Source organism: Typopeltis vanoorti, chromosome 12 (assembly GCF_054136105.1).
Source record: "Typopeltis vanoorti isolate ZY-2024b chromosome 12, IOZ_Tvanoo_1.0, whole genome shotgun sequence".
Classification (NCBI taxonomy): Eukaryota; Metazoa; Arthropoda; class Arachnida; order Uropygi; family Thelyphonidae; genus Typopeltis; species Typopeltis vanoorti.
The window spans coordinates 29,326,983-29,348,724 of record NC_143560.1 but is presented as its reverse complement, the minus strand read 5'-3'; the positions used below and the strand labels follow the sequence as shown (position 1 = coordinate 29,348,724).

The window sequence follows — 21,742 nt, the reverse complement described above, 5'->3', positions numbered from 1 at the left end:
TCATACTGCTGAAGAGAACTCTGTTCTTTATATCTTCTTCATAACATCCTTATTCTTAGAAGCTTTTGCATAATTCCATGATTCATTCATTTCTCCTCTTCTTTATTTATCCTCCTAACTTTAGGAATACAATCTGACATTTGATTCTGGACCAAGTCCCTGGCATTGCTGATTTCTTTCCCTTTCAGCTGATCAAGCCACTGCACATCATCAGTCTGTTTTCTTAATTCATCATAGTTGTCTGTCTTGTTATGTGACACTCATATATCAGATATATGCTTAGCCACTTCCCACACTAACCACATGATCACCCTCCTCATTTGGTGGCATCATGGTAACATCATCTGTTATCCCTATCTGAGATAATATCTAACACCTGTGTTCCACATGTTGCTTCAACTACATTCTGCATAAGATAGTTTTCCCTAAGTTGCTCATGGAATTTAATCTCCTTTCTCACATGTTATTTTCTTATTCTCACTTCCTCATAAATCATTTGTTCCTAACCAGAAAAGTCAGCTCCTCTGCAGTGCCTCTCCACAACATTATTCACTCATCCTATTGTTGCTTTTCTTTTGATGCCTGCCCCATTTTCACATCTTTCACCATAGAATTCCCAATATAACACGACACTACTTTCCACCATACCATCACTCGTTGCTCTTTCACAATATATTTCTCTCTCTTTGGTATCAGACAACCACTCCTTCTTCTTGTCATTGTAATTCCCTCAGTCACTTATCAGCCACATTCAAGTCATGCTTCACATGCACTCTCCATCTGCCTTAAAAAAATCCATAACTTATCCACATATTCCAACAAATACACATAGCATACATATTTCATAAAGCAACTAAAATCAAAATTTAACTCATGTATAGACAAGCTACCACTATTTTTTGAGTCAGTATATATACCTCTCTAAGTTTAAAGTCTTTATAAGCAAACTCAAACAACTCCAAATACTACAATCACTGCAAATGCATTACTTCTACAGCAACTCTCACACACAAACACATAAAAAATCTACAGTTAATCAGCCAAAAAAAAAAAAAAAAAAAAAAGAAAGAAAGAAAGAAAGAAACTTTTATGAACCTGGAGCATTTTTGCACAAGTCTTCATGTGAATACATGAATAACACATACAGTTGTATATTATTTCATTTAAAATGTTTTCAACAGTTTAATAACATATCACCTATGGCATGCAGGCATGTATAAATTGTTATCTGATTTTTGTGTTAACCATACTTGTGTTTTCAGAACTAGCTGTTATTAACACTGAAGTTGAAATGCATAATCAGAATTAGATTGATGAAGGTCGAAACTGGTCTGAGTAGTGGCCCTTCCTGTAATGCACAGCATTATACATGTCTATAAGGATATGTCCGTTGCATTATGGGACACTAAGGCAATTGATATAAAGTCATTAGCCTCTATATACAAGTAGCCCAGTCATGAAGTTACTTCCTGCAAACTTTGCTTACATTTGGATAAAGGATGAAACCAAGAATATAATTCTTGCCATCTTTAATTTATAATCAATATTATTAAACAATATAAAACAGATATACCTTACGATGTCACCATAGCTCCATCTCGGATGTGAGAAGTTTCAGAGGAGCAGATAGCGACCACTATCTGGTAGCCTACGATTTCAGACTTAGAATTGCGGTTCAGAAGTCCTCGTGTCCTACTATATGATTGGCATGGGACCTGGACAAGTTGAAAACAGCAGAAGGCAAGCGGGCTTTCCAGTTAGAGTTGCAGAATTGTTTTGGGGTGGGTTACAGGAGGGAGAGAATGATCCGGATGGGATGTGGGACATCATCAAAAATACAGTCGCGTTAGCTGCCTCGAGAACTGTGGAAAAGAGAAAGAGGAGGAGAAAAGCATGGTTTTATAGAGAGTGTGAAGAAGCTGTAGCAAAACGAAGGGAAGCACTATTGAACTACCTAGCGGATAACAGGAAGAAAGGTGCATATGAGAGGGTGAGAAGAGTGATGAATACATGTCTACGCAGGGAAAAGCTGAAGTATCTTAATGAGAAAGTGGCTAGTATAGAGAGAAATAGGGTGACGAATAATGGATGGGAAATGTACTGGACGATCAAAGCCATGCGAGGTGCCCAGACACAAGTGGCAACCATAAGAGATGAGAGTGGAAATCTATTAACAAACTCAAAAGATGCTCTCGTTCGGTGGCGTAGATATTTCATGAACTTGCTGAATGTCAATGCTGTAACGTCAATATCAGAGGATTATACTCCTTATCAAACTGCTGAACCATTTATTGAAGAGCCGACATTTAGTGAGATTACTCGTGCTATCCGCATGCTGAAAAATAATAAGGCTCCAGGAGTGGACTGCATACTGGCGGAGCTCCTGAAGAATGGTGGGGACGTCCTGCTGGAGTAGCTGCACCGGCTCATCTTGATTATCTGGTGAGAAGAACGGCTGCTGGATGAGTGGAAGGAGTCGCTGATCATCCCCAGTATATAAGAAAGGAGATATGGCTCAATGCAGCAACTATAAGGGCATCTCACTGCTGTCGACTGGCTACAAGGCGCTGTCTAACATCATGCTAATGTGCCTCACACTATATGCAGAAGAGTGCCTTGGTCACTACCAGACGGGCTTCAGGAGGAGCCGTTCTACAATAGACCAACTCTTCACGCTGCGCCAAGTTTTTGAAAAGTGCTGGGAATATAACCGGGAAGTTCATAATATTTTCATAGACTTTTCTAAAGCCTATGACTCAATAATACACCCAAAAATATGGCAGGTGTTAGAAGGGCTGGGAATTCCTCAAAAACTCAGAAAAATGGTGCAGGTGTGCTTAGCTGGTTCAAGAGCAAGAGTGAAAGCAGAAGGTGACCTTTCGGACCTGTTTCAAGTACAGACCGGTATGAAGCAGGGTGATGGGCTTTCTCCGATTCTCTTTAATCTAGTGTTGGAAAAAGTAATTAGAAACACACAGCAAGTGGCAGGTGGAGTCGACATGGAGGTGCAAGTTAGGATTCTTGGCTATGTGGACGACCTGAACGTCATGGCGCATCAACGGGACGACGCAGTGGCATTGGTTACTGCTATTGAAGAAGCTGCAGAAGAAGTTGGCCTGAAGATAAATGCTGAGAAGACAAAATACCTTTTTATGAGTTGCCATGCTGCTCAAATTCCAGAGGGAGCTGCACAGTTTGAGAGGGTGAAGGTATTTAGGTACTTGGGTTCTTTCGTGACTGAAGACAACAAAGTTGAGACTGATGTCCAGAGTCAGGTAAATGCTGCGAATGTGGCCTATTATCAGGTGCGTCCCCTTTTCGGCTTGTGCTTGCTGTCTTGGACTACAAAGGTGGGACTATACAAGACTTTGATCAGTCCTGTTCTCTTTTACGGTCCTGAAGCGTGGACTCTCACGGCGAGACAAGCTGATCACCTGAGAGTATTCAAGAACAAGATGCTATGACGTATCTATGGAGTGGTCATGGCAGATGGAGTCTGGAGGAGACTGTCCAATGCTGCCATACATGCTTTATGCAACTCGGCAGATGTCTTGATGGAGCTGCGAGCCCGGCGTCTTCAGTGGCTGGGGCACCTGTACTGTATGGGCCCCAAAAGGACTGTGAGACAAGTGGGGAGGCTCAACCCCAATCAGGGAGGCCGCCAGGGAGACCGAGAAGGAGATAGGTGGATCAGGAGAAGGAAGACCTGCAGGCTGTCGGGCTGGAGACCAGAACATGGCGGAGGACAGTCGCAGAGGACCGTGCCCAGTGGCGACATGTGGTGCTTGAGGCCAAAAGCCCCCCCCCCGGGCTGATAGAGCCTGGCTAATGTAATGTAATATATTTTAATTAATATATGTAAGATAAATCTGTTTTATGTTCTTTATTAGTTATCATGTCTTATGTTCCTATATGTCATGTTATATCACAATCAGTATTGTACTGGTTGATCTGTCAACTAATACAATATTGATTGTGTTATGTGAATGCTTTAACTGACACATTATTCATAACAGAAATATAATTTCATTACTTTTTTTGAATACTCTCATTGATATATTATGTTAAAAGTATTTAAAAAAGTAGCTGAATTATTTCTTTTATGAATTTATTCTTAGACCTATATGCTTAAAAAGCTGTACTAGTTCATCTGATACATAGTGACATTTTCGAGGTGTCACATTTCTTTATTTTAATGTTTCTTTCTAGACTGCTGAGTACTGGGATATAATGTATCCAGCATGGACATTCTGGGAAGGTGGACCTGCAATTAGTTTGTATCCTACAGGTTTAGGCAGGTGGGATTTACAAAGAGAAATTATTCTTAGGTAACATATTTAATAACTGTTATTTTGCTTCCTTTAAAATTGTATATCTTGTTCTTTTTTTAGTTATTTTATTTATATGCTGTCACAGTTGTAATTCATTCCTATTTGTTTTAGAAGCAAAAGACTTTCACTTCAGATATGTAAAGGTGCTGCTGTTATATTTTTCTCATAGAAAAGATATTCAGAAATGTAGTTCATTTTGAGGAAATTTGAGGAGTTCATTAGGAGCAAAATTTGTCATATCAGTATTTTAGACATCTCCAGAGAGTCAAGGACTGATTGAGGAAAGGCCTTTGCAAGTCATACAGTGCTTAAATACTTGACTTAAAACATTCACTGAAAATGTGCTACCAGTATCCTGGCAACTTATTCCATTTATCACTACACTGTAACGATGAATACAAAAGAATATGAGGTATAGGTTCTTCATCCTTACTTGCTTCCAAGGATGAGTCCCAGCCTCTATCTGCTGCCTTGAGCTGTAAAATTTCTCTTTTATCTGTGCTGTATTGTATTGTAAGATCCCTTTACCATCCTATATGCATTCTTCCCTCTTCCTTCTATTTCCCAAACTTTAAAGACAATGCTCCTTCAGTTTGTCTCCACTTCCGTAGGCCAAATATTATCATGTTTATCCGTTGCTTGATCTTTAATACTGCTTCCTCTTTGCCACGGTGCCTAGGTGACCATATGTACTACTCTGTGCAGAATATTCCAGATGCGATCTTATAAAAGCCTTGTAAATTGGAAAATGATGTCTTTATTTATGCAAGTTAGCTTTCTCGTTAGCATTGCCATCATCTGATGTGATTTTAGCCACTTTATCAATGTGGCTTCTTAACTCTCTGTCCATTATTCTTATATCTAGACTTTCATTAACCACTTGCAGCTGATTTCCATTAATGTAGTATTCAGCCTGCATCCTGCAGTATCCTCAGTCTAAAATGCATATTTTGCATACTCATAACTTTGCACTTAGATTAAATTGAGAATTAATAATATTTCAGTGTGTGCAGGGATTCTCTATTAGATATGTCCTTTATGACATGAGGTAATTTTGTATCATAGCATATTGAATATTCCATCAGACTATTCCCCCCCCCCCATATTATTAGTATACAGTACATTGGTCATGTCTTTTCTTTTTAGACCAACAGCAGTGGAATTGTTTATCAGTCCCACTGTATGTTTGTCAAGTTTTTGCCTGGTATTTCTGCCTCTTCCACCTCTGTATTATCATCTAACTCTGCTTGGCACACAAACAACTAATGGATCTTTGGAATGTATACAGTACATGAGTGCTATAGTGAATCCATAGGGATCAGAGAGAGAGAGAGAGCTTGTTTATAGCATGAGGCTTGCTATAATGAATTTAGGGTAAAAATACTAATTCCTCCACTTCATTTCCATAAAACAAAAGAAATCATGAGATTTCTTATTTATGTTATTTATTGAAACAAATAGCATCAGAAAGAAAATTGCTAGAAATAAAAGAAATCATGGTGAATAACGTGAAATTGCTAGAAATAGAACAAAAGAAATCGTAAAAAATCATGCATTGACAAAATGCAAAGGATTGGTGGGAACCATACATAAAGCACACAAAATGACAACATGACAAAAAGTACAACGTAAATAATAATGGAAGATAAAGGAAACAACTAGAAGAGTATAAAATTATAAAAATGAGATTCCACAAGTAATGTTCATCATCATCAAATTCCTGATATATACCCTCAAGGGGGTGTAAAGGATGTGATAGTACTACATGAAAAATTACATCATTACCAATCTCCTATCTACAATTTTCCTCCAAATCAGTCTGTAATCTGTCAAGACTCTAACATTATCAGATCTTATATTTCTATCTTCTAAGGCATTTTTACTGTATTAATACATCTATATCTTGGTCTTAATCTGGGTCTTTTTCCTGCTAACCTGGCAGAGAACACTTGTTTTGCTAATCTTTCCTCTCCCATTTTGTTTAAGTGACCATACCACCTGAGATTAAATTCCTGATATATACCCTCGAGGGGGGTGTACAGGATGTGATAGTACTACATGAAAAATTACATCATTACCAACTTCCTATCTACAATTTTCCTCCAAATTAGTCTGTAATCTGTCAAGACTCCAACATTATCAGCTCTGCTAACACTTTCCTGGATGCTGACAATGTCAAGTTCTTTCCTAATATCCTCATTTTTAATATGATATTGCCATTGACGCTATCTGTTCATGCCCCTAATCTTTTTCAGGACTCTCATATCTGCAGTCTCTAGTCTTTGCTTCTTCTTTACTTCTGACCCAGCTCTCAGATCCATAAGTTAAAATTGGCTTGAATACTGTCTTGTATAAAGCTAATTTAGTATTTTGGCTAATTTCTCTCTTATTCCATATAAATTTATTCAGTTGACTTCCTACCATACCAGCTTTGTTGATTCTGTTGTCTATTTCCATATTAAATATGGAAATATCTATTTCCATATTTAATTTTACCATCTTCACTAAAAAGGGGTGCTTAAGGGTCAAAGCTGTATAACTGAGAGGAGACCTCCACATAGCCTTTAAAAGAATGCGGAGAACCGACCAGGGCTTCTGACCTAATGTCCAATCCTCACCTTCTCGTGGTGCACCCTGTTGGGTATCTACTTGGATACTGAACGGACGAGGATGGGCTGGCAATTTGGGATTTAGCCGACCAAATTGTATTCTTATTGGTTAAACCAAAATATAGAATGATGGTACAACATGACAAAATTTCATGCCGGCTGGGGCGTCGCCCGGTTAAACAAGGCCCCCGTTGTTTTCGCCAGGGAACCAGGGCGAACAGCGAAAAGTCAGCTACTGGAACAAATCTGAAAATAAACCCCAACTCAACATCACCAGAGTTGGGGTTTATTTATACAAAATGTTATATTCAGGCAATGACAATCAAGGAAAAGAAGGAGTAGCCATAGTATTCAACACAAAATACGAGGCTAATCTTCTTGAATGGCAGTCAGTCTCAAGTAGAGTAATGTGGGCAAATATGAGAATGGGAAACTGGACAGTGAGACTTATTTGTGCCTATGGTCCCACAGAAGGTTCTACTAAGGTAGAAGTGGAGGAATTTTTTGAGGCTTTAGAAAAAGCAACTGACACAATGAAAAATGAAAAGTTGGTCCTTGTTGGGGATCTAAATAGCAGAGTAGGAAATGATTGTGAGACATACAAAAATATTTTGGGAAAATTTGGAGAAAAGAGCAAAGCTAATAATAATGGCAAATATCTGTTGGATTTCTGCTCAGGACATGGACTGGTTATTACTAACACCATGTTCCAACATAAAAATGTGCACAAATTCACATGGAGAGAAGAGGCTAGGAATAAGAAAAGTCTCATTGACTATGTTATTGTTGATAGTGATGTTTTCTCCCTGCTGCAGGACACCAGAGTGTACAGAGGATTTGAAATTGGAAGTGATCACTATTTAGTCTTGAGCAGGATAAAATTGAATTTCATATTGAAAAGAATAACATGTAAGAAAGTTTTAAAGCGAATAAAAGTTGAGCAGCTCTCAGATGTGAACTGTAGACTGAAATACACAAAGATTATTGAAGAAAAAATGAAAGAGTTTGAGAACAGGAATCAAACCTTGGAGATTCAGTGGCAAACTCTGAAGAAAACATTGATTGATTCTGCCAGAGAGGCATGTGGTGAGGTTGTCTGCAAGGATAGAAAAATCAGAACTCCCTGGTGGACACAGGAAGCTAAAGAGGCAGTGAAGGAAAATAAGAAAGCATATCAAAAGTTCCTGTCAAATAAGTCAGCTTGTGCTCTTAGAGAATACAGAGACAAATGCAAGAATGCTAAACACTGTGTAAAACTAGCTAAACAAAAGTCATGATAAGACTTTGGCAAGAATATAGAAAATAAATATCAAGAAGGTGGCAAAATATTCTGGAGGTTGTTGAAGAAGCTTAAGAATGGAGGAAAGAGTGCTGTAAAAGGAATTAGAGATGATAAAGGTGACATGAAAACGGGAGAAAAAGATATCTTTGAAGTATGGAGTAATTACTTTGAAAAACTGCTAAATGAAACAAGCAGTGATGACAGCACAGTGGTAAAAAACACTGACCAGGCATGCCGTCAGGAATACATATCCATACTTGAAGTAGAAAAAGCCATCAAAGGCTTGAAATGTGGAAAGACAGCAGGAGTAGATGATATTTGACCAGAAATGCTGAAGTATGGTGGTATAAAGGTCTTACAGTGGCTGCACTGCATAGTTCAGAAAGCCTGGACAGAGGAACGAATTCCCGATGATTGGAGTAGAGCTCTCATAGTACCCATATATAAAAAGGGAAATAAAACTGCATGTGAGAATTACAGAGGTGTTTCCCTACTGAGTGTTCCTGGCAAGATATATGCAAGTATACTTGAGAAACGGTTGAGAAGAATTGTGGAAGAAAAGCTTGGTGAAGAACAAGCTGGATTCAGGCCAAATAGAGGCTGTCAGGATCAGATCTTCACTTTACGACAAATAGTCGAGAAAGCATGGGAATATAACAAAGATCTGTATTTAAGTTTTGTCGATTTGGAAAAGGCATATGACAAGGTGCCAAGAGAGAAGCTATTCAATACGCTGCAGTTATATGGTGTCAATGGGGCATTATATCAAGCAATACTTAGTCTTTATTTGAGTTGTGAGTCAGCAGTTAGAATTGAAGGAAGTACAGGAAGATGGTTTAATGTTAAATCTGGTGTGAGACAAGGATGTGCATTATCCCCTCTGTTATTCATTATCTATATGGATCATATTATGAAGGAAAGTGGTATTAAACATGATATCAAAATTGGAGATGTTAATGTCAGCTCTTTGCTTTATGCGGATGATGTTATACTTCTAAATAAATCTGCTACAAGTCTGCAAGATTCTCTGACTAAATTGAATAGCTGTTGTAATAGATATGGTATGAAGGTCAGCAATAAAAAGACAAAGACAATGAAAATAGGCAGAATCATTGAAAGTGTCAACTGTGTTGTAAATGGAGAACCTGTGGAACAAGTAAAACATTTCAGCTATTTAGGCACGATTTTTACTGAAGATGGTAAATTAAATATAGAAATAGACAACAGAATCAGCAAAGCTGGTATGGTGGGAAGTCAATTGAATAAATTCATATGGAATAAGAGAGAAATTAGTCGGAACACTAAATTAGCTGTATACAAGACAGTGTTTAAACCAGTTTAACTTATGGATCTGAGAGCTGGGTCAGAAGTAAAACACTTGACCAAAGACTAGAGACCGCAAATATGAGAGTCCTGAGGAAGATTATAGGCGTGAACAGATGGCATCAATGGCAATATCATATTAAAAATGAGGATATTAGGAAAGAACTTGACATTGTCAGTATCCAGGAATGTGTTAGCTGAGCTAATCTCAGGTGGTATGGTCACTTAAACAGAATGGGCGAGGAAAGATTAGCAAAACAAGTGTTCTCAGCCAGGTTGGCAGCAAAACGACCCAGAGGAAGACCAAGATATAGGTGGATTGATACAGTACAAAGTGCTTTAGACGATAGAAATATAAGATCTGATAATGTCGGAGTCTTGACAAGTAACAGACTGATTTGGAGGAAAATTGTAGATAGAAAATTAATAATGATGTAATTTTTTTCATGTAGTAATATCATATCCTGTACACCCCTTGAGGGTACATGGCAGGAATTTGATGATGATGATGATGATCTTCACTAAAAATCGTGCCTAAGTAGCTTAAATGTTTAACTTGTTCTATAGGTTCTCCATTCACAATGCAGTTGATATTTTCACTGTTTCTGCCTATTTTCATTGTCTTTGTCTTTTTAATGCTGACCTTCATATCATATCTATTACAACAGTTATTCAATTTAGTCAGGGAATCTTGCAGACTTGTTGTGGATTTATTTAGAAGTATAACGTCATCTGAAAAAGTAAAGAGCTGAGATTAACATCTCCAATTTTGATATCAGGTTTAATACCACTTTCCTTCATAATGTGATCCATATAGATAATGAATAAGAGAGGGGATAATGTACATCCTTGTCTAACACCAGATTTAACATTAAACTAATTTCCTGTACTTCCTTCAATTCTAACTGCTGACTTACAGCTCAAATACAGACTAAGTATTGCTTGATATAATGCCCCATTGACACCATATAACTTTAAATAATAAAGCAACACGTAAAAACCACAGTGAAATCTTTAATTAGTAAAAGGACAGATATTTCGTACTAAAATTAATAGTACATCTTCAGTGTCTGTAACAGTAATAGGAATGGAATGCAAGCAATACATTTGGTGGATCACCTATTAAAATACAATTGTTACCACCTACTTTGAAATAATAGAAATAACAAATTTAATCTATTAAGATAAATGGTTTTTTACATAAGATAAAAGTCTCCGAGATCTTTGAGAGAGACATACAGTACTTTCTATTTAAATTAGGTCGGTGTAAGATAGTTTCACAACTTTCTTTGAACAAGTGTTCATATTTGAATCTACATCTATGGAGGAGAACTGCTTTATCCCACTGGACACTATGAGTAGAGTCAATACTGTGCTGCGCCAGACCAGACTTCAGAGGTTTATTATAATCAATATAATATTAATGTTCTTTTATTCTTTTTTCCAAAAGATGGCTGGTTTGTCCAAAATAAGAGACATCGCATTCGCAAGGTATTTGGTAAATGCCAGACAAAGATAAAGAAGACAGTTTATCCTTTGTAGAAGGTAATAAAGGAGAAATTTTGTTGATAGGAATATATGTTGGAATCAATTGATACTTTTTCAGAATTCTACCTATAGGTTCTGAGATTCCTGGAATGTACGGAATAGGAACTCTGCGGACTGTAGGTGTTGGAACATAAGAGTCAAGTATCTGTTGGATTTGATTGGAGTTGTAATCATTTGATTCCATTAACTTTTTAATGATGGAAAGTTCTTGTTGTAAGATTATTGGGGAAGAGCAAACTTTATGTGCTCTATGAATTAGAGATTTAAGAATGCCAAATTTTTGAGACATGTGGTGTGCAGACTTTTTGTGAATGTATCTGCCAGTAAATGTGGGTTTTCAAAAGATGCTTGCAGATAATGTACCAGAAAATGTTCTAGTAAGGAGGATGTCCAAAAATGGTAAAGTACCAGAGTTTTCTTTTTAGTGAATTAGATGCGTGAGGGAAGGTTATTTATCCATTGTAGAAAAAGTGGAAAGTTCATCTTCAGTGTGTGCCCAACAGCAAAAAACATCATCAACGTAACGGTACCAAAGAGATGGATGAGAACATAGTATCTTCGAATTGTTTCAAATAGTAGTTTTCCAAAGGTGGAGACAGAGGGCTACCAATGGGAGTACCTTCAATTTGTTTGTAGATTTTGTTTTTTCAACTGAAATAAGCTGAGTGGATGACATATTCGAATATCCTTGCGATATCTGGAGGATAATCTTCATATAAAGAATTGACTGTGTTGGTTAATGGGAATATTGGTGAACAGAGAAATGATGTCAAAACTGACTAATATTTCAGAATCTGTAATTTTAATATCCTTGATTTTTATGTGTTGCTTTATTATTTAATTACTATGCCACAGGTTCCACTAAAAATTAGAACCATATAACTTTAGCATTTCGAATAGCTTCCCTCTTTGCGCCTTGTTATATGCCTTTTCCAGATCTACAAAACTTAAATGGAGATCTTTGTTATATTCCCATGATTTCTCAACTATCTGTTATAAAGTGAAAATCTGATCCTGACATCCTCTATTTGGCCTGAATCCAGCTTGTTCTTCAATAAGCTTCTCTTCCACAATCTTTCTCAACCGTTTCTCAAGTATACTTGCATATATCTTACCAGGAACACTCAGTAGAGAAATACCTCTGTAATTCTCACATTCAGTTTTATTTCCATTTTTATATATGGGTACTATGAGCTCTACTCCAATCATCTGGAATTCGTTCCTCTGTCCAGGCCTTCTGAACTATGCAGTGCAGCCACTGTAAGACTTTTACAAGACTTTTTCATACTTGATCATTTCTGGTCAGATATCATCTACTTCTGCTGCTTTCCACATTTCAGGCTTTTGATGACTTTTTCTACTTCAAGTGTAGATATGTATTCCTGACTGCATGCCTGTCGGTGTTTTTTTACCACTGTGCTGTCATCACTTCTTGTTCCATTTAGCAATTTTTTGAAGTAATTACTCCATACTTCAAGGATATCTTTTTCTCCCATTTCATGTCACCTTTATCATCTCTAACTCCTTTTACAGTACTCTTTCTTCCATTTCTAAACTTCTTCAACAACCTCCAAAATATTTTGTCACCTTCTTGATATTTATTTTCTATGTTCTTGCCAAAGTCCTCACATGACTTTTGTTTAGCTAGTTTTTACACAGTGTTTAGCTTTCTTACATTTGTCTCTGCATTCTCTAAGAGCACAAGCTGACTTATTTGCCAGGAACTTTGATATGCTTTCTTCTCTTCCTTCATTGCCTCTTTCACTTCCTGTGTCCACCATGGAGTTCTGATTTTTCTATAATTACAGACAGCCTCACCACATGCTTCTCTGGCTGAATCAATCAGGGTTTTCTTCAGGTCTTGCACTGAATTTCCAAGGTTTGGTTCCTGTTCTCAAACTCTTTCATTTTTTCTTCAATCATGTTTCTGTATTTTAGTCTACAGTTCACATCTGAGAGCTGCTCGACTTTTATTCACTTTAAAACTTTCTTACATGTTTTTCTTAAATATGAAACTCAATTTTATCCTGCTCAAGACTAAATAGTGATCACTTCCAATTTCAAATCCTCTGTACACTTTGGTGTCCTGCACCAGGGAGAAAATATCACTATCAACAATAATATAATCAATGAGACTTTTCTTATTCCTTGCCTCTTCTCTTCATGTGAATTTGTGCACATTTTTATGTTGAAACATTGTGTTAGTAATAACCAGTCCATGTCCTGATCAGAAATCCAACAGGTATTTGCCATTATTATTAGCTTTGCTCTTTTCTCCAAATTTTTCCAATATATTTTTGTATGTCTGACAACCATTTCCTACTCTGCTATTTAGATCCCCAACAAGGACCAACTTTTCCTTTTTCATTGTGTCAGTTGCTTTCTCTAAAGCCTCAAAAAATTCCTCCACTTCTACCTTAGCAGAACCTTCTGTGGGACCATAGGCACAAATAAGTGTCTTTGTCCACTTCCCCATTCTCACATTTGCCCATATCACTCTACTCAAGACTGCCTGCATTCAAGAAGATTAACCTCATATTTAGTGTTGAATACTATGGCTACTCCTTCTTTTCCTTGATTGTCATTGCCTAAATGTAACATTTTGTATTTATTTCTTAGAAAGATCTCGCCAGTTTTTGTCTTTTTTGTTTCAGTCACCCCTATTATGTCTATCTGGTACTTATCCATTTCCTCAGCTAGCTCCATTTCTTTGCCATTCAGGCTTCTTATGTTGATAGTACTGATCTTGAACTCTTGTGATTGGTGGGTTTTAGGATTTGTTCCACTAGCTGACTTTTCACTGTTTGCCCTGATTCCGTGGTGAAAACGGAGACCTTGTTTAACCGTGCGATGCCCCAGCCGTCATGAAATTCCTAATGTTGTACCATCATTTTTTTATTTTGGTTGAAGCCAATAAGAATATAATTTGGTCGACTAAATACAATTCGGTCGGCATCTTCAGGGAATACAATTGGTAAGCTATATGAAGGTAACAGACTAGGTTTTTAACTGACAGTTTTAATTCATACAAAATTAGTATTGTGCCGAGACAATGCACGTGTCTCGGGATATGTCAGAAACAACAGACAAGATATTTCAGGCCTTTCTTGCCACTTTGCCTCCACCAACCATCTCATTGAGTGGGATAAGAGTCATATGTCTTATATAGAAGAGAATTACCATTCCAGAACCTTCAAGGAGGCTGCTACGGTAGCCTGTTCAACAGGAAACAAATAAGAATCAAGGTCTTATCTTACCGGAAATTTGGAAAGCTTTAATCAGATCACTAAAAAAAAAAAAAAGTTTTATAGTTATTATACAAGTAGTCAAGAAAGAAAATCGCACTTAAAATAGCATTGTTTCTATGGAACTTAGGTCAGAACTTTTCTGTTGTTCATTATAGCACATCATTTTGTTATTGTGATATTTGCTGTATTGCACATATGCTGTACTTACCAAAATGATTACTTAATAACTCGACTATTTCTGTACATTATGGTTAACTTCCATGGTCATTCTTCCTTCTATCCACCACATTTGTGAAAGAATTATCTCATATTCCTTTTAACTTCCCCAACTTCTTTTCACTATCTGATTCCTTCCTTACAATGGCTGTCAGTCCTGTGGCCTATTATTAAATTATCTTCCTAACATTACTCATCATCATCATCATCAAATTCCTGATGGATATGATAGTACGACATGAGCATTTACATTATTACAAACTTCCTATTGACAGTTTTCTTCCAAATTGACTCTGTTATTTGTCTGGACTCCAGTGCTGTAAGATATGACATTTTCTTCTGAGGCACCTAATTGCATCATTGCACTTAGATCTTGTCCCTCTTCTGTGACTTTTTGTATCCTATCATCAAACACCTGAGATGTTAACCTTTCCCATTTTGTTTACATTTAGATTAGCTCTACTTGCACCTTTTGAATGTTAACAATATTTAAGAGGTTAAATAAAGTAGGTGTAAAGTGATAAACTGAGAGAGAGAGAGAGAAATAGTTAAAGTATTTATGCAATCTAGAAGAAGACATTACAGAGACATAAAGTGAATGGTAATAATTAGTTGTGTGAGGACTGTGAAAAGCAGGCTAAGAAACTGATTTAGTTGATCAGACTAAGAAAAATTGTGATAACCCTTACACATTTTTTTTTTCAAATATTTTACTTAATTTCTGGATCCGAAAAGTTACATTGAACATTTTGTGATCATTCTCCACTCACTTGCCCCAGATTTTGAAAAAAGTTCAAAAGTAAATGCTAACATTGTAAGGGATTATGCCTGTTACACGGAAATCTACAGAGAAAAGAAAAAATAATCTAGCTCACATATAACCTTAAACGGGTACTTCTGAAAAAGATCCAACACAAACAACATTATTAAATATAGAAGATACATGCAGATATGACACAGTGCTGTGCCCAACCAACAACAGCATTACAGCATGAACTCATTCAATAAACCAGTTTTCATATCATTATGTTTTTTATTTCAGTCATAACTGAATCATCATCAGTTATGATGATGGTTCAGACTAGACTTCAACACAGTACTTTCACTTATGAACATTTTCAAGTTACAGCATCCCTCTGGAATTGAAGGTGATGCAACTCCAGAGTATGACTGTACTAATGAAAAGCAGCATATTGCTAACTTCCTATTGATAATTTCCTTTCAAATTAATCTTTATTAATTTGGAAGGAAATTATCTGTTATCTGTGAGACTTCAATATTATCATAGCTCATATTTCTGTCTTCTAAGGCACTTTTTATTGTATCAATTCACCTAGATCTTGGTCTTCCTTTGGGTCTTTTTCTTGTCATCCTGGCAAAGAATGCTTGTTTTGCTTACCTTTCCTTTCTCGTTCTGTTTAAGTTACCATACCCGGAGATTAGCTCTACTAACACATTCCAGAATGCTAAGAATCTAGTCTTTCCTAATATTCTCATTTTTAATATGATGCCATTTGTTCACCCCTCTAGTCTGATCTCTAGCGTTTTATTTCTAACCCTGCTCTCAGATCCAAAAGTTCAAATTAGTTCAAACACTTTTGTATACAGCTAGTTAGTCTTGACTCATTTCTCTCTTATTCTATATAAATTTATTTGATTAATATTCTGCCATACCAGGTTTGCTAATTCTGTTATCTACATATTTCCATATTTAAGCAAATTTAATCATCAAATTTTTGTCATCTTCACTAAAAATTGTGCTTAACTGAAATGTTTTACTTGTTCTGTAGATTCTCCATGCAAGGTGTAGTGAATATTTTTAATGTTTGTGCCTGCTTTCATTGTATTTGCTTTTTATTTCTGATATTCATACCAAATTTATTATGGTAGTTATTCAATTTAGTCAGGGAATCTTGCAGACTTGTACTGGGTTAATTTAGAAGTATAACATCGTCTTCATAAAGTAAAGAAATGAGATCAACATCTCAAATTAGTTTTAATACCACTTTCCTTTGTAATGTTATCCATATGGAATAATTAACAGTGGAGATAATGTACATCTTTGTCTCACACTTGATTTTACATCAAACCATCTTCCTGTATCTCCTTCAATTCTAATTGCTGCCTTACAGCTCAAATATAGACTAAGTGTTGCTCTATATGATACTCCATTTACACGTATAGCATTTTGAACAGCTTTTCTCTTGGCACCTTGTAGGCTTTTTCTAGACCTACAAAACTTAAATACAGATCCTTGTTGCATTTCCCTTGCATTTCAACCTTTATGTCAAGGTCATCTTCTGGAGTATATATTTTTATATGCACTACATAAAAGCAACTGTACATTATAAGCTACAGTGTGTCTAGTATCCTGCCTAGCCTGACTTCTTGTGGTGAAGGAAAATCAGCTCAGTTCAGGAATTAAAAGTTGACTGTTGGAGCATGTATTAATTTTCATGGAGTCCTGTTGTCATTACTTAAATTAGTTCTTTCACTTTCTGTATTATTGTAATAACCATTCACAACAGCCTAGAGTTCTGTTTTCATGAAGTAAATTGTTTTGAATTATTATCCTTACCTGGTCTTGTTATTTGTACTTAGCTTATCCTTTTCGTGTGAAATAGGAATTTGTACAGTCTTGCCGAAGGGGAGGGGAATGCTTCTGGGTATCTCTTGTTGACATTTCATTAATTCAGTAGTCGTGTTATACTAAAGTAGTCAGTTGCAGATGCAATCTCAGTATCTTAGTTCAGAGTGTTGAAGATCCTTAATTTGGCATGACTGCTAATTTGTACTCTGCTTTGTTGTCAGAACTAGATGTGTATTGACAGAATCTTAGAGATGATTTTACTTCCATCATTCTTGTTTAGATTTGGCTGCATAATGAAGGTTTGGCATGCTTCTTTAAGTTTTCTTTCCAGCCTGTTCTGGTTGGAGGTGTTTTTCTAGTCACTGCTGTGGAATTCATCCAGATGGGTGTGAATAGCAGTTTATTTGAATCAATCTAGTGTGAGATAGATATACAGTTGGCTGCTGTTGTAGGTCAGGGTTGTGCAAAAGATGACGTGGAAGACATGCACAGGCAAATTAGTGCAACGAATGCAAGCCAAGTAATTACTATGTGGAACTTCAACTACTGTGAAGTTCTTTCACAGTAGTTGAAGTTCCACATAACTGTGACACACACTTGAAGGAGAAAAGATCATGTGGTGAGAAGGAAATGGAATTTATTTGTGCCTACTAAGTGATAATTACTTGAAACGGTATGTAATGAAGGGAACTCGGGTTTGAGAGTGCAGTGCTACTCTGGTTAGAGGACTGGAAGATTTGTCCGTAACCAAGGTAGCCACATTACCCAAAGTTGGGGAGAGTGATAATGAAGCTTTGACTTGGGAAGTTGACAGATGTGGAATTTTCAGTTTAAGGAGGTCTGTAGACTACAGAATAGATGATTATGATAAGCTTAGAAAACAGCTTTAAGTAACACCATGGTATAAGACTACAGTGATGTTATTAGCACATAGCAGATGATCAAAAGGGTATCTGAAGGAAGCAATATCAGATTATATACACAGGACCAGGAAGATAAATCAGGTAAGAGTTGATTAGATTAATAACATCCATTAAGCAAGAGCTCAAAAAAAAAAAAAAAAAAAAAAAAAAAGTTGTGCAGGATATATAAGGATGAAATTGATCAGTAGGTTCATAAGGAGTACAAACCTCTGGCAAGAAAAGTGACCAGCATGATAAGGAAGGCAAAAGCAAATTATGAGAAGAAATTAGCTGAGCAAGCTGAAGGAAATCCAGAAGAGTTCTTTTGCTATGTGGCAAGTTAAAAGAAGAATCACTTTGGAATGATAACCTTAATGAATGCAAAATGATTTAAATAGGCAGACAGTACGTGCAAAAGATAATGTGGAAATTGTAAAATTATTCATTTTAGGCGGGAAGATTATGAGCTGTGTAACCACATGGATGGAAATGTATAGGAAGTTATGAAGCTAGTGATTTGGAGATGTTGATAGATAGAGTTGAAGTTCAGAGGGCACATTTCTAAGTGGCCACAGCAGCTCATAAGATTACTTGGTTATTGAAGAGTACACTAACAAGAAGAGATAAAGATGATCATTCCTCTTGATAAGGACACATCAGGATTACTGTGCTGAGGCTGATCACTGGGTTTCTTGGGAATGAGGAACTCATACTGTAAAGATATTCTGTAGTATTTGATGGAAAGGCACACAGCTTTCACATCCAGCTAGAATGAAATTTGAAACAAAATTTGAAGAAGCATGTGAGACTTTCATTAAACCACTACATATAAATAAGAATGAAGGCCTTAAAATCTCTAAGATTTATACAACAACCTTGGCATCAGATTACCTAGAGTATTTAATGATGGGAATAGACAGTGGAGAACCCATCCCTGCAAAAACTGCGGAACTGCAGAATGAGAAATTTAAGATCATTCAACTCTCCAAACCAATATATTGAAGGTTATATCAGCAGTTAGCTGCATTTAGTATACACAATATTATAAAATTAATAAAATGTTGACAATGGATCTCCAGAGGCTTCTTTTTTCAGCAAGACTGTACAGATTCCCTTTTCCATGCTAACAGGTTGGACTGAGTACAAATAACAAAATTTTGACAAAGAAAAATAACTCAGATCAATTTTCTTTATGAAACAGGACTATGTGGCCATAAATTGCTATTATAGAAAGTGAAAACAACTTTCAAGCAATAATAACAAGACTCCAAGAAAATGAATATATGTTCCAACAATTAGCTTTTAATTTCTGAGCTAGGCTGATATAATTTTTTTTTTCTTTCACCACAAGACATCATGCTAGGCAGGTTAATTGTTACCAGACATACCATAGCTTATCTTATATATAGTTTTTATGCAATTTGTATATGTACATACACTATAAGCTTAATATAAAGATGGAAATGTAAAGTTTAATTAAAATTATTTAAATTGTACGAGGGTGGTCTGAAAAGTCTCCTCCTAATAATGAAAAAACTAATTTATAATTTCAAATTTATTTTTATTTTTCAACATAATCTCCCTTAATACATGTATTCCAGCGATGTTCTAGTGCCATTATCCCGTCCCTGTAGTGGTTCTCAGTAAGATCTGCAAAATAATCCTCTACAGCTGGAATCACCTCTTGATTCGAAGAAAAATGCTGACCAGTGAGGAAGAGTTTCAGTTTTGGGAAGGGATAGAAGTCAGAGGGAGCCAAATCTAGGGAATAGGGTGGATGTTCCAACAATTCATAGTGCAGATCCCTTAATTTTTCCATTGCCAAAACACCTTTGTGTGGCAGGTGAAACTGGGTCTTTCCTCAAAAATTTTTTCATCTAGTCTGGTTAAAAGATTGGAATAATATTTCCCGGTTATTGTTTTACCCTTTTCAAGATAATTAATAAACAAAGTGCCTTTAGCATCCCAAACCACTGATGCCATGACCATTCCTGCTGATGGAACCGACTTTGTCTTCTTTGGCGCTGAACAACCGGCTTCTGTCCACTGTTTTGACTGCTATTTGGATTCTGGTGTGTAATGGTGAATCCAAGTCTCATCAAGAGTAATCAGTTTTATTCTTGTTAAAATGCTCCAAGCACTGTTCACAGATTTTCATTCGAGTGTATTTTTGATCTGCTGTGAGCAAATGCAGCACCCATCTTGTTCAAAGCTTTTTCATTTGCAATTCTTAATGCAAAATATATCCTACACGTTCTTTTGAAATGCATATAGTCTGAGCAATTTCACGCACTTTGACTCGCCAGTCATCCAATACCATATCATGCACTTGATCAATGATTTCTGGTGTTGTTACACTTTTTGGACGTCCTTCACGTGGATCATCTTCAAGACTGGCACAGCCACGTTTAAACTCAACAGCTCATTTCTTAATTGTCAAAAACAAAGGAGAAGAGTGCCCATAAACTTTTATGAAACTTCGAATGCATTTCTTTCAGCGTTAAACCTTCTTTTACAAAGAATTTTATAACCACATGATACTCAATTTTATCCCTTTATAGGGATACAAACAACACTTCTTCATACAGCTGTATGAAACAAACTACTTGATAGAATGACTTACAGTTTCACATGGATGCTTATGACAGATGTACCAACTTAGAAAGAAAATAAACTTGCATAGTGTTGCCATCTATGGTCGAGGCCAAGAACTTTTCAGACCACCCTCGTAATTGTGCCAAAAAATCTGAAAGCTTAAAACAATGGCATACAGGTCATTGTTCTGTTTCTTCTGAGTGACATACTCAGCTTCTACATATCACTGTTAGATAACTGTTTGTAACAGATCTTAATTTCATATACGATAGAGTTGATTGATGATTCCATTTCACCTCTGAATAGCTGTTAAATATTGCTCTCATATTTTGGGTGGGACTTTTAAGAGCTCCCTAATATTTACTTGATTGAATTCAGAAGAGGGCAATCAGATTAATTAGTTATCTATCTCTTACCAATTCACTCCACCCACTCACAGGCATTTGGCTTCTTCAGTATGTGTGTTCTATAAATATCTCCATTGCAAATGTTCATATGAAATAGCATCAACGATCATCTCTCCCTCTAAATCCGTTGGAACATGTGCAACTGCCACCCAACATCCCTTCACAGTTCAACTCAAGACCCACAGAATAAGTTTTTTCCTCCTCTTTCATCTGTGCTACTGCTGTATTGTGAAACAGTCCCCTTTCCCTTATGTGTTTTGTTTCATATGGAATACAACATGCTGGCCTTGAAATCAAATGTAAACAATTTTCTCCTTTCCCAACCCACTACCTTTAAATGGTACTGACATACTATAGGTTGATCAACCATCTTCTTATGTATGGGTTCAAAAATAAATAAATAAATATAAAAATTACTGCATAGTTAAAGATTTATTCCATGCGTTTTGTTAGTTATTTTATGATGCAGGTGGAATTAGCTCATCATATATCTAAATTCCTATAAAGATTATATACATCAAACTGAGTTTATAGTAAATTGTTTAATAAGCAAAAATGATGGATTCATAAAATGAGAATTTGTGAGCCATAGATTGAAATATGTTTTTCATATTCTTTATTAATTATGTGAAATAAAGTTGTTTTGATAGTGTACCTTTCTCCAAGCATAATTGGGATGATCCTTTTGAAA

The 21,742-nt window shown here is 36.3% G+C and overlaps 1 protein-coding gene across 1 annotated transcript in view; it reads left to right on the top strand.

Moving 5' to 3' along the window:
* LOC150100654 (protein O-glucosyltransferase 1-like) overlaps positions 1–21,742 on the top strand; it is a 128,145-nt gene that overhangs the window by 51,936 nt on the left and 54,467 nt on the right. The window contains exon 5 of the mRNA XM_090401777.1: positions 4,210–4,328. Within this exon, the coding sequence (XP_090257903.1) occupies positions 4,210–4,328 (119 nt within the window). The remainder of the gene's footprint in view (positions 1–4,209; positions 4,329–21,742) is intronic.